Here is a 20,120-nt window from a genome sequence, read left to right on the forward strand (position 1 = left end):
ATCAAAACATTCTTTCATTACACCCAACTTCCCATGCAATTTCAACCCAGATGAGCAAAGAACAACTTCTGCTTTGAACAACAAAACTACTCATAGAACAGACACAGCAGTGTGTTCTTGAGAAGTACCTAAAATGCACATTCAGTCTTACCTGTTGCTTCTACACTGGACTTTTGGCTACTACTAGCTTGATCCACAGAGATGCTTCCACCGGTATATTTGTTCTGTCCATTAAAGCTAGACACAGGCACGTGGTGAGGCACTGATGGTAATGGCCCGCCATTTACAACTTCCCCAACTGAGACAGTTAGCTTCTGGCTGACAAACAGCGATTTACGGGGCTTGGGTAATCCATCAGGCTCCAAAAAAGCTGAGCGATTCAGCTCTACATAAGCACTGGGGAAAAATAAGAAGCAGGAATACATATTCAAAGTTCCAGTAACCTAAGTATTTTCAACCGTACAGCACAAAAATAAAAATGCACAGGCCTGAAAAAAAGGCTATGGTAGGAAAACCATAGTACTTACAGGGAATACGAATCCCGTTTCTTGAGGGAGAAAGAATTAAAGAACTTTTCATAATTATATCAATACATATAGAAGAGATTATTGAAGTTTGTGCTCATCACTATCCCAGTGCTTAACTTACATAGAGCTCAGCCTCTAACCTTTGCCTGTTGTTTCTCCCTCTTATTCTCATTGCAAACTCCAGGGGTGGCCCATCCACTTAACACTCTGCTTGACATTGGTCTAACCCCAGTAGGCATCTTCAGACTGATACTCTTTCCTTTATACTTACCCATCAGATACACTCAGGCCATAGTAACTTATAAAATCAGTTGCTTCTTCACAATCCTTGAACAGCAGCATGCGGACCAAGTGATCCAATGGAAACACAGTGCATCTTTGGGTGCTTACAGTGTAGGCAATATTAAGAGACTTGAGAGCATCTTTACGAATCTGCAGGGGCGGGAGGGATAAAAGCAGGAGTCACATAAACTGCTAAGTGCACTCTAAAAACAGAAATATTTTTTTACAAGAAAGCAGCACTTTGTCATCAGACAGACACATAAATAAGTGTTTAGATTTAGCTTTAAGTGCTATGCACTTTCTTTCCAGTTTCCACCCCTCTTCAGCACTGCTCATTTTGAGCATATCCCTTTGCAACTCCCGTGCAAGAAAAAAAGCTTGCAAGGGCTTCTGAAAGCACATGTTGATGTTTTGTTTAAAAAAAAGTCTCAGGCCCACTTCTTTGCTCCCCAAATTATTTTCAGGGAAAATATATATTTATACACAGTCATGGAAAAAATTACTAAGAGCACTCATCTTTAGTACTTGCCTTTTATAACCTAGTAGAAAACTTGATTTTTTAGAAACACCTAAGATTCAAGAACAAAACTATTTTTAATGTTAAATATTTACTGAGTTGTTTGCTCTCTGAACTGATTTCCTCCTGAAAAACTGTTTTACAGGTTAAAGCTTTTTTAAAATATCCATCTGCTTTTTCTTACCTGGTTGAAATAACAGTGTAAGAGACAGGCATTCAGATAAGAAGCTGCCTGCACTAACTTGAAAAACCTCACAAAATTGTTGCTGTTTAATGCAGCAAAAGCTTGAACCGCAAATCTCACTTCAGGGGAGTTTCTAACCTCTGGATGAAACTGCTGCACTTCTCTGTGGAGATAAAGACAGAGACAAACCTGAATCAATACAAACAACTGGATAGCAACCTATAACAAAATGGAATTACAATCAGGAGCTTCAAGTGAGATGTGCAACTTTCAAGTGTCAAGACCAAAACCAATGTCTGTGAGTAAAAACTGCAGCAAAGTTAACTCATCAAAAATCTTCTAAAGACACTTGCATAATCAGCATGCTATGATTTAGGTACATCATTCCAGCTTCTAGAGAAGAAGGCAATTAGGAGACTGACCAGAAAAGCAAAGTACAACACTGCCCACAACATTTTTTTTTTTTAATTGATTCTACTAGAGATAAAGGCGTGAAGATTGTACACCTCTCTAGTAAGAAGGATCTCCTTGACTGAGGAAAGTATTTAATTTTTACACTTGCTGTGCAGAAATTCTGGTGAGGTATTTAAAAATCAGAAGTTTCTTCTTAAGAAAAGACACATTTTAATGACATACTACAAATTAAAGCAACATTACTACAGTACACCATAGTCTTTCTTTGGCAAAAGCAATTGCAGCTAAGGTCTTCACTTCCATCACAATTTTTTTGGGACTTAATTCTAATTTCTTCCCAGAGACAAAAGAGAAACTAAGTGATATCTATCATTCCCACCTGAGAATATCACCCTTGTTGAGATTCAGCAAAACATTATAACCTCTGAATTCCGCTTCACTCTTGCAGTAAATTCCCTTGTTAGCCAGGTCATGATACATCTCCTTCAAGCTCTGCAGGCATTTTGTCATATTCTCGTTGTTGATTTTGGCATCAAAGGAGGACATTGGCTCTTCACACAAGTGGTGAGCACAATGGATGTGAAAACGAGCGCATTTCTCAATCAGAGATACCATCAGTGGGTTACAGAGATGCTGCTGGGTTATATCCTAATCAGGACAATAAACAAAGCATTTATGTGCACTTTAAACTAAAGCTAAAAAGCATAGTCATCCTGTCCTACTTTTGGAAAATTCTGTGCTTTGTGTCAGTTTTCAATTCAAGTATTTCAAATACTATTGGTTTTAGCTTCACTTTTTACAGTATCGTGATCATTTGCTTTCTATCATCTAACATCTCCATCTACTAGAGCTTACCTTTCTTATTCCTCGAGTTCTGTTCCAAACAAAGTCATACCATTCTCGGTAATTTCCTTCCCCTTGGTCCATAATATTTGTCACTAAATAGTCCATGGTCATGCTCAACACTTCAGAGGGTCTCAATTCATGGGGCAAAGGCTCCTCCTGGTCTGCTGAAGACCTGCTATATTCCTTGATTGCTGCTGCATGATCTACCTGCAAGAGGCAGAGAAAATAAATGAAAACCAAGAAGTCTTTTTAAAATAAAAAATAAAAAAATCAGGAGTGTAAGATTTCATCACATTCATGCCTTTACTTTAGCAAGGAGCAGACTATTAGAGGAGTTTTTCCACTGTTTACACTAACAACCCATGTAGGTTCTGCTATGATAGCAAGTAAATTTTATTTTATGACAAGAGCTGACTTGGCAGTCCCTCGCTCGTCACCTTCAGAACTTGTACGCTGCTAAGCACAACTACATACAGATCTAAATTCTTTTCTGGAATGAAATAGAAAAGGTTATTGCAGTACTTAAATAGCAAACATCCACCATCCATTTTTTACAATGGGCAATTAGAAGCCAGATTAGTGTGTGTCTACAAAATTCCCCACCAGAATTAACTCTGTAATTAACTAGATAACACTAACAGCTTTATATAAGGAGCAAATGAACAGATGTGCTGAGAAAAGCAAACTCTTGCTTACAGAGGATTCATACCTTGTCAGATCCCAAAAGCAACTCAAAGGTACTGAGCTGGTTTCTCGTCTCCCTCATGTAACGCTCCTTTTCAGGACACATGTCGGGACAAGTGCCAATGACAGTTTTTGCTTTGCCAAGATCAGTCCTTTTTATTCGAGCTAAAAAAAAAAGTTACAAATTAAAATAGTAACATTAAGCATCTCTCTTTTAGATTTCATGACAAGCTATTTTCTTAATGTGCTAACACACCCCAAAGCACAGCATCTGCCTAAGCTGAGGTCCATACACTGTCAATGGGTGGACATCAAGAAGCAGGCTGCCAAGGCAAGGGTTCACTGAAAATCTGGTATGAAGGGATCTCTAGAGGCTCCCAACCAGACTCCCCTTGGAGCAGGACCCTGGCATGGCTGGAAATACACAAGGATGGTTTTCCCCCATTCTGGGGCTGGTCCCAGGGCTGCACTGTTCATCTGGGAACACTTCTTATACTGTCCCACCCAGGTATGGAGAGTTTCTGTTGAAAACATCAGACTCTAAACCTGATAACTCCACGTTTTGTATCCCAGAAGCCCAACTTGTTTGTATCCTAAACTAACACCATCAATTTCACAACTCCATGTCAAGTGACAGAGAAATGTGTTTGCTGATGTGAAAAAATAACACCTTAAATAAAAAAATAGGATCAACTTTGAAACAGCAAGAATAGGATGAAAGGGTTTACAACACAGAACTATGAAGCAAGAGGAGATTTATTGAATTTCATTTTTTTAATAGTTTGCTTTCAGAGAAACACTGTTAGATTTTGTTTAGCTTTCTCTGAAGAACCTGCATTGGTGCACATCGCCCTACACAGCCTCCCCTAGGGCTAAGGAAACCAAGGCCTGCATTTAGCAAGCCAGTCTCACATGATGATGCAGTTACATGGGGTGGCTTAGCTGACCTTGCCCCTGTTGATTTTCCTCCCATTACTAATAGGGATCATTTTGCCAGGACTCAAAATAGACCACAAAGTACTCAAAATTTCCTTCAAAGATAAACAGTCTGCTATTCACTATCCACAAGAAATACGCGTGTGCAATAAGAAATGGATTTCTGTTGTATACATTAATTTCTTGTAGGACAACAACCCATTAAAATAAAAGACTACCTTTGCAGACTGTTCCATGTTAGTCTCATTTCAAAGCTATTACCATAACATTACAACAGCTTTGCAGACATCAAGCACTCATTTCTTCCCAGCAGAGAAGAGAAGCTGATGATAAACTCATGAGCTTTTGTAATTAATAACAGTACCTTGTCGCATTATTTTGTCCCTTTGGTCCAGAAGACGGTATCTTTCTTCAGATGTCTCAGCCACTAACCCAATCAGGTTACTGAGAGATGACAATGAAGTGGCCTCTGAGTTCTGCCCTTCAGAACTAGAATCAAACAGATCTGCTTCAAACTGCAGCGCCTTCCGAAGACCAGGCTTCTTAGCTGGAGAGCTAAAAATGAGATTTTTTAAATTATTACACTATACATGCCCTGACCTTGCCAGTACACTCTTCAAGGCACTGACATCTCTGTTTAGAACAGTATTTTAGTATTTACACAGGACAATGTATCAAGTAAACAGAGTATGCATCTATACCCATCACTCCAAGGCCCAACAGTTGGCATTTCAATCTAGGAATTAGCCTGCTGCTTGCTGTAAAAAAAAAAAAAAAAAAAAAAAAGGGGGGAACGCTTTCTATAGCAACAGGGATCACTAAAAGATTTTACACGGCCTAGATATGAACATATTCAAGGAACAGTCATTCTTTTACAGCACATTAATAATTTTATAGTTGTATGACAATTCATACCAAATGACCACTGTCCAACTAGACACACCACTGAAGTGCCACAGAAAAATCACAGGACTGCAGAATCAGCACCTCACACAAAGCAGAGACCTCCTGTAAAAAGCCTGTTCTTTTGAACTGCAAAAAGATTATGCCCCAAACTCACCAGCTAGTACAAAAAGGCAACTCATTACAAACAAACATTTGTCCACAAACAAAACCATTCACCTCAGAAACCAATTTAATCGAGACCACTCAACACAGTCAGTCATTGCCACTTGGTCCTACTTGGGCTCTGCACTGCTTCACTATTTCCTTATGCCTTGCTGCTGCAGCTGTTACTCGTGTTGTAACAGAGTACACAACCGAAATATGCAGGCAGAAGTAAAAGGCCTGAAGAAGCAGAAGAGACATACCTTTTACCAGGCATGACAGCACTGGCAGAGGATCTTATTAAAGGCTTCCTAAGTGGGGAATGCTGGTAGTTTTGCTCTTCACTGTTTTGCCTTCCTTCATCTTCACCTGCTTTCTTCTCCTTGGATGAGAATTCTCTTTTTGCAGGACCTGAAGTAACATATAAACATGAAGGTGGGTACTTGGCAAATAATTTTATCAACAGCTTTTTTACCCTCCTTGGTTGTGATCAATAGTTGGTTTTGTTTTCTGATAATATTTTTTACTCACAGCTTCATGCAGGCACAGAATGCTTGCAAGAAACTTGCACTAGCAGCTGTACCAAGTCTACCACTTACTAGTCAGCTTCAGTGTTCTATAAAGAAAAAGCATTCTTAAGTAAAACACTGCTCAGCAGTAACTGTAGTTACTCAGTAGATCATCAGTAAATGAAGTCTGGTCATAGTCTGAATTTGAATTCTTTTAGATTTGGGATATAATCCACCAGTCACAGCTCTTTACTAGGTATTCAATCCATTTCACCAACATAAACCACAGTTGTCAGATTATTTTCAGTGCTCCTGAAGCATTTTAGTAATTATTTTCACATATCCAAGCTAAGACTAGGGTTGGCACGGCTTCCCAAGTACCTAGTCTACACCTTGCAGAAACAGAGAACATTCTCTCCCACGAAGAAATTTTCAGCCATTTGGATTTCTTAAATTTTCTCAGACTAGTTATTTCAGAATATTCCCATTTACATTTCTATAGACTTTAATGCCAGAATAACATGACAGAGGCATCATTATAGATGCTGGTTCCAGACGTTTATTCTCAGACAGCTCTACAGCCGTTCATTTTCTACAAAGACAAGTTTCTGGGTTGGTCAAAGCTGTGGCAAACCATTCACTTGCTGACAGCTGAAACATATCCCCAGGGCACAATCTCAGAACTACACAGGCAGCGTTCATAAAATTAAAGAAAGGGAAGCAAGTGTCTGGCAATTCAGACATTCACCTAGGGGGGCAAATAGCCAGCATTCACATGTCATTTCGTCCTATTCACAAGCAGGGACTGGAATTCACATTTCCCATTTACAACTCAGTTCTCTCTAAGCCAGCCATGCACACTGTTCATTCCTTGTGGTTTAAGCAATATACAGCTGTTTATATGTGGAAAAGCAGTCCCAGCAAGACAGACACTCAGACAGACACTCCTGAGTACTTGGTAACTCTGTTCTCAGGACTTTCTAATAGCTTTCTATTTCCAACTATGACTTGCAGTTGCTTACCTAAAGCTTCCTCAATACTAGAAGACAGTCCTACAGATGCTGGATATTCATGCACCTCATAAAGCAACTGAGTAATTTCATATAAGAAAAACTCTCTGCGGGCTAAGATTGGCTCCCAGGAATTGTGGGAGACAGGAGAGGGCTATCTCAGCTGTCCAACGGTCAGGAAGTTATTCTGGAAGCAATTCCATGCTTTAAACTGCTGTTGCTCTCTCCCCTACACATGCACTAATTGCCATTGCCAGAAACAGAACTACCCAGGATGTCAAATAAAACACAGGACAACTATTTTTATGCTTCTCTAACAACTTGCAACACTCACAGCAGCTCTGGACACCCAACAGTTTGCTAGAAGCCAGAGAGAACCGTGATACGTTTGGACCTCTAGCACTCCAGCTCTGGAGATCATCTTGGTAGAGTCGTCAGTATATTAGAAAACAAGAACAGAGCGGATGCCACTATTTACTACGTATCATCCAATTATCATATCTAGAAACAAGAGACTTACTTGTTTTCTTCTTTTGCCAGAATGTTACTATGTCTTTGTGCAACTCTTTTGCCTTTTTTTTGGCAAGGGCAGCAGAGGCCTGGAAGAAAACAGCGTGAAAGCCTATTAGCAGGACACCACCAAAAACTGCAGTGCAACTTCTGCCAGAAAAAAAAAAAAAAAAAGCATTTATGAACTCCCAAAACAGTCTGGGTTCCGCATTTTAACCTGTTGCCTAAGGCCTACGAGCAAGTAGCAGGACTGGGCAGGCTTCCAGAGAGAATTAACTGCTTTTGTAAGGGAAAGTGGAGAGCACACGAGACTGAGGATGCCAACAAAAGGGCAGCATTTCCAAAGAGCGGGGCACTCTGCAGAGATCACTGTGCCCTTGGTGCTGCCACGGACCCGGCTGCGTAACTTTAGGCTGGTGTGGCACGGGAATACAGGTTGTAAATAGCAAGGATCCGCTTGGTGTCTGTTTTGTGATACCCATGATGCAACAAATCCTCGGTGTTAACTTCCAAATAAAGGATGTGGAGCCTGATCAAACTGGGGTCTGATACAAAGGGCACCCCAGAGCTTTGATCTCCAGCTGCTCCCTGGCAGTACTCACATGATCGAAGAAGTGCAGGATGGCCATTTTCTTATTGCGCCGGGTCATGACCCGCCGCACCTTCACGAACTGCCCGAAGTGCTTCTCCAGCACCGTCCTGTCGTTCAGGTAGTCGGGGATGTTTTTGCACTGGATGGCCGTGAGCTCTCCGGGTGCCAGGCCCCCCATGCTATCCGTGCTCTCGCTGCTCCTCACCCTGCGCCCTGCGCTGCCCGGAGGAACATCTGTAAAGACAGCGGGTGCCACATGTAGGTCAAGATGCTCAAGGAGAAGGGGCTTCAGCCACCTCCCAGCCCTGCCCTGCCCTTACCTGCCCGGGCCGGCTCCCTGCCCTCCACCACCACCGGCTCCTCGGCGGGGCCCCCCCGCTCGGGCTCGGCGGCTTCCCCGCGGTCTCGGTGCCCCCGGCCCTGGCTGCGCAGCACCTCCTGCAGCGTGCGGCCGAACAGGGCCCCGCCGCGGGGCCGGCTGAGCAGCACCGCCCGCTTCTCCGGCGGGGCCGCCGCCGCCGCCCGCCCGCTGCCCCCCGCCCCGGCCGTGGTGGCGGCCGCCGCCCGTCGCGGGGAGCGCTCCCGCTCCTCCTTCCTCTTCAGCCCCTTGGGCGCCGCCTCGCCCGCCTCCTCCGGCCGCCCGAGGGCAGCGGCGGCGGCGGGGCGGGAGAAGGAGAAGCCGCCGCCGCCTCCACCTCCACCCGCAGCCGGCTCGGGGGGCGGCGGCTCGGGGCTGAAGCCGAAGGGCGGCGAGAAGGTGAAGGCGGCGGGGGCGGCCGGGCCCTTCTCGGCTTCGGCGCCCGGCAGCGGCTTGAAGGAGGAGGAGGAGGAGGAGGAGGAGGAGGCGTCGGGGGTCTTGAAGCGGAACTCGGGCGCTGCGAAGGCTCCGGCTCCGGCTCCGGCTCCGCCGCCCGCCTCGAAGCCGCCGAGGTTGGTGGGCGGCTTGAAGCTGAAGTTGCTCCCCGCGGGGAAGGCCGGCGGCTGGCCCAGCCCGAAGGGCTGCCCGAAGGCGGCGGGCGCGGGGCCGAAGGGGAGCCCGGTGCCGCTCCCACCGCCGCCGCCGCCCCCCGTCCCGAACACGGCGGGCTGCCCGAAGCGCAGCGGGAAGGCGGGCGGGCCGCGGAACGGCGGCCCCGCGCTCATGGCGGCCGCTGCCGGGCTGCGGGGCGGCGAGGCGGGGCCGCGCAGGCGCCGGGGCCGGGCGGCGGGGAGGCGGGGAGCGAGGAGCGGGGCCGCGGCCGCCATGAGCCTGGTGATCCGCAACGCGCAGCGCTCCGTGCCCCTGCGCCGCGCCCCGCTGCGCCGCGCCCTCAGCGCCTTGCTGGCCGCGCTGGGCGCCTCCCGCTTCGACGTGGCGCTGGTGTGCGCCGGCGACGGGCTGATGCGGAGGCTGAACGGCGCCTACCGGCAGCGCCCCGAGCCCACCGACGTGCTGTCCTTCCCCGCGCACCGCCTGGCGGCCGGCGAGCTGCCGCGGCCGCGCTGCCGCCACGAGTACCACCTCGGGGACGTCTTCCTGGGGGTGGAGTACATCGCGAGGCACGCTCCCGGGGAAGACTTGGAGGGCGTCCTGACGGTGAGCCCCGACGGCACCGCGAGGGAGCACCCCATCCCTCCCTCGCCGCCAAAGCGGGCGTCCAGCCAAGCCTTGAATGTCTCCGGATTAGGAGACGCCACAGCCCGTCCCAGTGCTCCCTCGCCCTGAAGAAGTTCCCTAGGTTTGGGGCTCAGGTTTGTGACATCTCCCCTTTGTTCCCGCGCAGGTGACCGCAGCCCACGGATTGTGCCACTTGCTCGGCTACCAGCACAACACCAAGTCGGAGTGGCAGCAGGTACCTTTGGGAGGATGCGTGGTGCACAAACGCTGTCAGGACTTGCACCAACACAAAACCGAAAGGGTTTCCCTCTCATACCTCCCGTGAGGGAGTGACCCCCAAGCCCTGCCCGTCATGGACGGCTCCAGAGAGCTTTGGTCTATGTTGGTGCAGTCGTGCTGCTTGTCCCACAGGTGTTGAGCCACCGCAAGCCACAGCTCCGCTGTTCAGCCCTGGTTACTCAGCAGCCCATTTCTCCCCTCTGCTCTCCTCCCGCAGATGTACCAGAAGGAGGAGGAGATCCTGGAGAAGCTGAACCAGCTCATGGGCACCAACCTCCGGCCCCTGACCGCAGGCCTCTTTTGAGGGGCTGGGGCCAGGCTGCTGCAGGAGCCCCGACGTGGTGCAGTGATGGCAGTGCACGACCCCAACCTCCTGCTGCTGCTGCTGCTGCTTGGCCTGGCTGCACTGGCCCACCCGCCGCCTGCTGCTGCCCAGCCGCCGCCTGCTGCCCTCCGCGCCGGCCACACCATCACCTCGCTGCCCGCTGCTGCTGCTGCGCCACGCACCCGGTGAGGAGCAGTCCGTCGTCCCCAGCCCGCCTTCTGAGGCAGTGCCTGCCACCCTGGCCCAGCCAGAGCTGTCCCTTGGGTCGGGGCCCCCTCCCTCACTGTCTCTGCTCGTCCTGTGAAGTTGTCAGCGGTGTGATAGTGCCCAGGGGGTACCCTGGGTCCCCCTCTGCAGCAGCTGGCAGCACCTCTAGGCGATGGGCTCCTGGGCACATAGAAGGCCTTGTTCACCCTATGGTTTTGTTTGGGTCATGTCTGGAAGATGGTGCTGTCGTAGCTGTCCTGCTCTGGATGCTGCCTGGGTCTCAGCTCTTCTGGCTACCAGCCCCAAGAGCTGTCTGTCTGTCTTTCCTGTGACAAGTGACAGCCTTTCTCCCCTGCCCCATCTGAACAGGTCCTCCTGTGTCAGTGTTCGAGTCACAGGAATTAACCCGAGCGTTGTGTCAGTTATTTCATTGCCCTCGTCACACGCAACATTGCTCTCAGGGTGTGCAGGACACTCAGGGTGTTCGCTTCACGTCCCCTCTGAATCCTCCCTTGCCCCAGGAGAGGCCCGTGACACAAGCTGCCTTGCTGATAACTGTCAGGAGAACCTCAACAAGAGGAGAGCCAGACAGGGGCATCGGGACCACTCTGTTGGGGCACGTCATGGGGCCCTCTGCCCATGCAGTACATGCTGCTCAGCCTTCTTCTCCTTCCACTCCCTTCCATCTCCTGAATACCACAAACTCATGAAAGAGGAAGAATTTCCCTCCTGTTAGTCGTGCCACATGATTGCCTGAAGTTACGATGTTGTTTTGTTCTCTCCAGATACCTTTTGTATGATGTAAATCCTCCTGAAGGGTTCAACCTTCGCAGAGATGTCTATATTCGTATCGCTTCACTCCTAAAGACTTTGCTGAAAAGTGAAAATTGGGTGTTAGTTCTGCCTCCTTGGGGACGTCTTTATCACTGGCAGAGCCCAGACATTCTTCAGGTTCGAATCCCTTGGTCTGAGTTTTTTGATATCCCAAGCCTCAACAGGAACATCCCTGTCATTGAATATGAGCAATTCCTTGCAGGTAAAGTATGGAATAATGCAATCAACAATTTACTAAGCATTGAAGGTGTTTTCTTCACAGTTTTGTCCTTACCTGTGCTTTTATCCTTATTCATTTGAAATAAAATATGTTAAAGGTGGCAGGAGGAGGAATGGTAATGAATCATGCTGAGTGACAAACCACTGGGGGAAAAATAACCAAATTATTTGGCAGATCACTTGACTCACCATTTAGCACTTCTGTTCCCTCGACTTCCTACGGGCCCTTGAGAGGTGCCCGTAAAAAGTCAGGTAGCTCTGGATAATTTTGGCCATAGTAACAACCCTGTAGGGGGAGAGGGACAGCCTGCAAAATACAAAGAAGCCACCTTTTTCTGGAGATGGTTGGACGGTAAAGGCTGTAAAGTAGGATCTTCAGGGAAATGACTTTTCAGCATCGATGCTACATATACCCAAATACACTTCCCTTACTTTTTGTGTACAAAATGGTTTGTAGGAGCAAGACTTTCCCTAAGAGCATAGAAACAGTGAGTTTGCTTCCTTTAGGATTTAATGCCACATACTGTTAACCACCAAATGCCAAAATCTGCAAGTGTCACAAACGTCTTCAGCAAAGGAAATAAAACCCACCAAATGTCATACCTCTGCAAAGCTCTCTGAAGGGATCCTTATCCACCACCTTTCAGGGCAAAGAATTTGGAAACCCTGAAATGTAGGGGAAGAAGGGTAAGAGGTGCTTGTATGCGTCATTCTCCTAGAGGCACTTTTCCTGTAGCAGCTAAACATGGTATCGAAAATCTCTGTGCTTCATCTGGATTATAAAGAGAATCAAACTCAAACCTTACGTGAATCAAAAGTAAAAATAATCTAATGACAGAAAACAGAGGTGCAAAGAAAGCATGTGGAGGAATATGAACAAAGGCAGGAGGACTTGCTTTTGTTCTACAGAAGGTGTGTTTTATCCAGTTTTTAAAGTTACACTTTGTTGGTGATTCATTTCTGCTGGCGCAATAAGTCACACACAGCTAGGTACAGCTAACAGGTTGCCACATCCCCTTTCCTTTCCTTTTTTACAGGGAAACATGAGGGAGAGACTAGTGTCATGTTAGCATTTCCAGTAGATTTTTTAACGACGAGTAATGCTACTTTGTGCCTTTTATCATGTGTTTTTTCATGCTTGTAAATACTTTGTTTTGCCTCCTGCTTAGAGTCAGGTGGGCCGTTTATTGAACAGATTTATGTCCTGCAAAGCTACGCAGAAGGATGGAAAGAAGGAACATGGGAGGAAAAAATAGATGAGAGGCCTTGCATCGATCAGCTTATGTATTCCAAAGACAAGTATGAGTACTACAGGTAACATCTAGCAGCCTTTTCATTTTTTTTCTTGAATTTATGAAAAAATTGCCGCTTTAATGGAATAGACTTGTGTGGTTGTTGCAGTATCGTCTGTGAGTTCAGAGATTGGAATTAATCCAGGTGCTTAGAATTAATTTTGGTTTTAAAACCCCATAAGTCATAATTTCATGCAAAAACACTGTAAAGGAGCTGTGGGGTTTATTTACCTTATATATCACCTTTCTAGGGTGTACTGCTGATTTGTTTCATTATTTGTATGGCATTAATTTAAAGTACAAGCCTGTGAAACAAAAACTTTTTTCTCTGTTTCAGGGGATGGTTCTGGGGTTATGAAGAAACACGGGGCCTAAATGTGTCTTGCTTGTCTGTCCAAGGATCTGCCTCTATTGTGGCTCCCATCCTTCTGAAAAATACCTCAGCACAGTGAGTTGCTTTCTGTTACCATCCTGTTGTATCGCATTCCCACAGCCCATTGCCAGGTGGGAAGAACAAGAACTTACAGACTGTGTCCACTGTTGTGGCATTTTATCACTGAGTTAAGGTGGTCCCTTAAAATCATTACAAAAGGAATTTGCACTCTAAAAGACAGGTAACGCAGATAACTGTATGTTATGTTAAATGTTGCAGTGCTAACAACTAAGAAGAAATGCCCTTGAGCTCTTAATTCTTCTTTGTTCAGGTAGCTTAATGTACCCTGTGTTTAGCTCTTCTTCCTTTATGCTTCAGTGCTGTGTCAAGAGGCAGTGAACAGAGCAGAATCATCCCATTGAAGAGTAACATTTGCAAAGGAAGAGAGCAGCAATACACAGTGGCATTATTGCATTCTCTCCTCAGCAGTCTCTGGGTCACAATTTGCATTATACACGTATGCTGTAGATTGGCACCATGTCACTCATTCTCATTGCTCTGTTTCCAAATAGATCATGGTCTGTGCCTTATCCTAGCAGCTGTATAAAGAAACATCATAACGTGAATTCTGTTCTTCAGGGAACTACATTCAGTTTTACAATTTCTAACAGGTCTGTGATGTTAGACAGAGCCGAAAACCTTCTTCATGACCACTACGGAGGGAAAGATTATTGGAACGTGAGTATTCTCCAGTTAGCTTCTCTACATTTTCTCTTCGGTTTTGATAAAAATTCAATAACCAGTATGCGCTTCTGTTTTGCCTTGTTTTTATGCTCTTGAAAGTAACTTGTGTCTTATGTTTCAGCAGTGTATGCTAAAGATGGTCTACAAGCTGCTGTGAATTAACGTAACTGATAGTGCTCCATACTGTCATAGCTCTGTCTCTCTCTTTCTTTGATGGCAATATTTCTACAGGTTTAAAGACCCAAGGGTCTAATAAAATAATTCCTATGAGAGAAGTTTTAAGAATTTTCTGATAATGTTAGAGGTTAGAGCCATAGGAAAATAGAACATGATATGGGGTGCTTGACATGGTTAAAATTTCTAAAGGAAGTGACTCATGATATTAAGAAACAAATTAGATAGACCTCAGTCCTGTAAGATATAAATATCTGTCTGTTTGCTTGATATGTGGCATATTTTTCAGAAGTGGACCAAACAGTAGTTTAATAATTACGAACTTTCCATAGATAATGACTTTCCAAACAGACAAGTGTGACTCGTATCATTTCTGAGCATGACACGTAGTCCTGTAAAAGCAGAAATGAAATCCATATGGATCCATAATACACATTTCTTAACAGTGGCACTTAAACATTGCCTCAACAATTAAAATTTGACTCAAAAATATTTATAACATTCTGGAAAATATTCTTTTTTCTTGTATTTTAACTGCAACTCCCTGCGTGATTCTGTTTCTTTTTTGAAGATTTTTTTTTTCCAAAACTTAGAATCACAAAAAAAATTTAGCCTGTACACAGGAGGTACACAGTTGGCCCTGCCTTGAAGGTTGCACTCCAGCACTAGGTTCAGGGAGCAGAAGCAAAATGTGGAGGTAGTTGGCAAGAACAGCAATATGACACGTGGAAATTTGAAACGAGTACTTTAAATAACGAACTAGCCAGATACAGAAAGCATCCGCTTTAGAAAGTGTGTCAGTGGAGGCTCACACATTCATCTGTGTTCTCTTTTACATACACTGAACTGCAGCCTGAGTATTCTGCAGCAGACAGCATGTACATCCTCCCTTAATATGAGCGTTTTGCTGGAGGAATTTGGAATGAGATTAGAAAGCCAGCGCTAATCTCTTTAAAGATGCTAGAAGAGTATCTTGAATGCTCTGTGTATGTGAAACGATCTCCATTTATTCATTTTTAGCTCTCCCTTTTTCTGACTCAGCATCTGTTCTTACTCCAACAGACCCGTCGAAGTATGGTGTTTGCTAAACACCTGCGTGTAGCGGGAGATGAGTTTAGAAGCAAGTATCTTCAATCCACAGATAAGGCAGACAGGACTCATTACAATGAGGACTGGACACAGATGAAGGTAAAATCCTATCAGTCAGTTTCCCATAACAAATGTAATAAGTCGTTTTTATTTGCCATGCACTGCGGGGATTATTGAAAGATATGCACAAACCTAGCTCTCCCTGCTCAGAGCATGGTGGACATGCATGTTCCTACTCTCTTTTTTTTCTCCATATGTGACCTGAGTTACTGGAATCTGTTGAGAATTGGCTGACTGGCCTGGGTGCCATATTTCTGTTACCCTCTTTTCAGTTCCCTTAGATTTCTTCTTGTGTGCAGTATCACCTGTGGGTGTAAAGTTCAGCAGCAAACTGCCAGTTGTGGATTCAGTCAAGGAGAGCAATTTTTGCTTTCAAAGATTTTGTACCGTAATTTGTCCTGTGTGATGCAGGCCACCCAAGATCAAAATGGAGCAATAAGTGTCCCAAAATACTGCTGAATACTGAATTACTTATAGTAATTCAGACATTATATGTTCATATTCGCAGGTCTTTTCAGTGTGATTGAGTAGTGGCACTCTTAAGTATTAAAGGGTATTGATTTTTCTCTCTTAGGTCAAAACGGGCACAGCTCTAGGTGGTCCATACCTTGGGGTTCATCTCAGAAGGAAAGACTTCATCTGGGGTCACAGAGAAGATGTGCCTTCGCTGCAAGGAGCAGTAAAGAAAATCCGCAGCCTCTTGGAAGCACATAAACTTGAAAAAGTTTTCATAGCCACTGATGCTGTTGAGGAAGGTCAGCAACTTATAGTCTGTTTGGGATTGATAACTATTGAGAATGAGCGTAGTAATTGCCAATTTGTTTTTTGTAAATGATTAGAAGTTCACGTCTCCATCATTGAACAGGATTGGGCAACTAGCTGTTTCCTTCCAACATGAGTAGTTGGCATTAAACCATTTGTTCAGCATTTCCCATAGGAGCTTTGGCAGTCTCTGCAATGGGAGGTTGTGAATTGAATAAAGCAACATCATCTTTGCCTGTTCCTCCTCTTCTTTCTTCCAGCCCACCTTTTTTTCTTTGTATTTCAGAGAATCGCACATACAGCTGGGAAGGGGCTTCTGAAACTTCACACCCAGCTTCCCACTTGGCTGTCCTCAACATCAGAGTGGGGCAGCCCTGGCTGTGCATGGCCAAGGCTTAGAACCCCCCCAAGGGTGGGCTTTATCCTGTGCTTGCGCCTCCTTTACAGTAGTATCTAGGGATCTGTTTCAATACACGATGTTAGGATACCCATGCAGGGGATTGTATCTGTGAACGAACCTTAAGTTTGGTGTTATTACAGGCCTCTCGATACAGCTGCCCTGTAGGAGCAGGCGGTGAGACTAGTAGCTCTGTCCATTCTGCCTCATGCAGGTTTCCTCATCCTGTGAGATTTGTCCCCTTGGCAGCAGGTTTCTGCCCCATGGACTCCAGCCACTGCCTACAGTACTGTGATGCTTGGCAAACATATTGTACAGTTTGTAGGTAGATTTTGGCTTTGCTTGCTTTGTAACTGTTCACCCAGGATTTCTTTAAAGACTAAAATTTTATGACAGCAACAAGTGGCGCTTTCTGATACAAATTTTTGGTTTTTGTTCCTTCAGAGATTGAATTGCTCAAGAAACTGCTGCCTGAGATGGTGAGGTTTGAACCTAGTTGGAAGGAGCTAGAACTCTACAAAGACGGGGGGCTGGCTGTGATTGACCAGTGGATCTGTGCGCATGCAAGGTAGTGAATTTGCCTTTTCTTTGAGGAGCCAAATTTTACTGTCATAAACCTGAATATTATTTTTGACCCAGATATAGCTGTCTACAAATCTCTTATTTAAATTAATTGGACTGAAATCAATTACTTATATCTTAAAAACTAGGCACCGTCACAAACCCTTTCTCATTTTTTTCACAGGTATTTTATAGGCACCTCAGTTTCAACATTTTCCTTCCGGATCCATGAAGAAAGGGAGATCTTGGGATTTGATCCAAAAACAACTTACAACCGATTTTGCGGTGAAAAAGAAAAAAACTGTGAGCAGCCAACTCACTGGAAAATTGTGTACTAGTATATAGAGAAATCCAAGGACTTTAATACTCCGGTGAGCTCAAGAGAATGAGGAAAGACTACAGGGAAATCCATGCCTTTTACCAAACTACAACTCAGTCCTCTCCCCTCTTCTCTGTGTTTACTTGACATCTGCGTTTTGAAGCACAAGCAATAGTCATCCTTTTATCCGGACACTGATGTGAGCAAGGAAAATTAAGTCACCCTGGGATTCAGTTCTCAGCATAACTATGATTACAGATGATACCATGCACTACAATTAAGATTGGAAAGGCAGAACTTTGTGCTGAAGCTGAGTAATGAATCAAGTCAATGTTCTCTTCGGAGTTCTTAGGGAAGGAGAGGATCAAAGCTCAACTTCTATACATGTAACACAGCTGTGGTCCGTACTGCATTTCCGTCTTTACCTGATTGTTTTTTGTTAAGTGTTTGCATCTCTGCAAGAAGTACAGCTCATTTCTGTAAGCTGCACTGTGTGAGTTGCAGATCGTGCGTAAACTCTGCAGTTCCTTAGGAAAAATCTTCCCTTTTTGACTAGCAAGTTGTCAATATTCAAATTGTCTGATCCAGTCAATTCTCAGTAAAAAGAAGAGGGTGTGGTACTTCTGTGTGAGCGCTATGCTGTGAGAAGCAAAGCTTCACATAGCAGTCACAGTGGGTCTGTGCTGAGAGAGGCACAAAGACCGGTTTTGGAGGGTGGTAAAATAAGTGTTGTTTCGTGTGCTTTTTCTTCACAGAGGAAGCTTTTCCGTATCATCCTCTGAAGGGTGTATTCAGTTGGACTGATGCTAATGTCAGTACCTTTTGGGCATCGCTCAGCTAAGTGACCATGATACTTTGCCAGGGAACATGCTAAAAGACCTTTCAAGTTTCCGTATCAGTTAAATAGATCGTCCCAGTAGTTCATCAAATTAATGTTCTGAGTTTCTGCTTCAGAAGGGAGCAAACTGAAGAAAAGTAAAGACAACAAAGGCCATTGGGCCACAAAAGAATGTGTATAAGCTGAGCAGTTAGGTACCTTGCAGGTGATAGTGCACTCCAGTGGAGACAGCTGGCTGGTAGTACATGGGAAGAGCACTGTGCTACACCACTAGCCAGAGGGAAAGTACAACTCCTATTTGTGAAATGCTTTTTAAGTACAAATCCTAGTTTTTGCAGTCTCCTGCCATTCAGATTTGACTGCTAGGCAGTATTCTGCATTTTGTGCTTCAGATGGGTCTTTTGCCCTGCAGATGCACATGGCTCTGTAAAGCAAGAGAAACTTTTTTTCAAAAATGGACATGGAGAGAGGTTTTGAGAGGTGAGTCAGATGTTTTTCCCGAATTCAGTTTTACTAGGTTACCTCCCTGTTAGTAGAACCTTCACTTGCTTTTTCCCTTGGCTTGAGCAGGAGCACAGATATAACCCTCCTGCATTGTGCTTTGGATGTTTCATAGATGCTTCCAGACAATGAGGCTGTTTCCTTCTGTGCAACTGCAGTGAAAACTGCGAACACTTCTCAGACAGTAGTAGCAACAGATATCCTGTTCTTACCAGCTGTTTATTTATTTCCTTGTTGCAGCTGAGTCTCTCTGGTGACAAAGTGGGGAACCCAACTAAAAGCAGTGCCTTTGCCCACCAAGTCAAATGTTCTCATTCAGCCTGTTTGCCATATAAAGCAATGGTGACATCTTACATGTAAGGAGTTCCTCCGTTCATTGAGGAAAAAATAAAAACTTAAAATAAAAAAGCTTTCTAACATTTTATGTATCTTGGCAAGGGGATTTACCAGCCTTTGAGGAAAAATTGCACAGAGAGACCTCGCTCAAGGGAGGAAAGCTCGACTGCAATGGCCTCCTGCTCCTGATGTTGCTGCTGCTCCTGTTCTGTCTGGTCCCAGCCTGGATTTGGTGAAGACCAAGCACAGACAGAGCTGAGGGTCCGTGGGAGAGGCTGGAGGACACAGCCAAGACCATGCTGTCCGGGCAGGGTGATCCCCGAGCCAGGAACTAGCGGGGGCACTGAGCCCAACCTCTCTTGTGCATGCGTGGGAGCCACGTGTTCCCCAGCAGACGCGACATGGTAAGGGCGGAGAGCCCTGCACCCCACAAACTGCTTGCTGCCATGGCGCAGGAGAGGTCTGTAGCCACAGGATGGCTGCCCACGGCCTGCCTCTCCCTGCTCATCCCATGGGGTCGGACGGTTCCCCTCGCCCCTTGCCACATGGGACAGCAGCTCCTGTGAGGACGGCAAGGGGCAGAGGCAGCTCGCAGCTGCCAGCCCTTCAGCCCAGCTCGGCCTCTCACCTGCCTGCAGCACCTGCACCTCGGTCAGCTCATAGGGCTGCTGCGCTGGGGGGGCATTAAGCTTGGCCTCCTCCTCCTCCGTCCAGGCCGGCTTGGGCATGCTGGGGTCTCTCCCTGCCATGCTGCTGAGGTCTGGCCTCAAGGGCTCCCACCACAGGGATGGGAAACGCTTCCAGGAAGCACCAAAGACACGGGCAGCAGGAATGGGGTGGCTCTGCAGGGACTCCTTGCAGCTCCACTCCTTCCCGACCTGTCCCGCCTCGTCCTCCAGGAAAAGTGGGGAAACCAGGCTGCCAGCAGCATTTCTATCCCTGAGGTCACAAAGGGCCCCGTGCCCCGTTGCCTGGACACGGCCCGCATCATGACAGCTCACAAAGGGCCCCGCGACCCGCTGCCACCTGCCTCGCCCCTCAGCCCCCTCCTGCCACCCCATCCCCTCACGGCTTCCCACCAGCCTGGCTCTGAGGGCCTTCCTGCCAGCCTGGCCCCTGGTAGCCTCCAGCCTCCGCAGCCCCTCCAGTCCTCCC

At 46.1% G+C, this 20,120-nt stretch overlaps 1 protein-coding gene across 1 annotated transcript; it reads left to right on the forward strand.

The window, feature by feature from the left end:
• Window positions 1-8,384: 8,384 nt before the first annotated feature.
• Window positions 8,385-17,910, forward strand: POFUT2 (protein O-fucosyltransferase 2). Its single transcript, XM_084524314.1, is given in 12 exon segments — window positions 8,385-9,634; window positions 9,822-9,890; window positions 10,118-10,249; window positions 10,251-10,444; window positions 11,252-11,502; window positions 12,689-12,833; window positions 13,149-13,259; window positions 13,856-13,922; window positions 15,165-15,290; window positions 15,826-16,006; window positions 16,855-16,978; window positions 17,156-17,910. Coding segments are annotated over 12 exon segments (1,989 nt in total). The 5' UTR covers window positions 8,385-9,199; the 3' UTR covers window positions 17,310-17,910.
• Window positions 17,911-20,120: the final 2,210 nt, after the last annotated feature.

This window comes from Aythya ferina (assembly GCF_964211825.1).
Source record: "Aythya ferina genome assembly, chromosome: 6".
Lineage (NCBI taxonomy): Eukaryota > Metazoa > Chordata > Aves > Anseriformes > Anatidae > Aythya > Aythya ferina.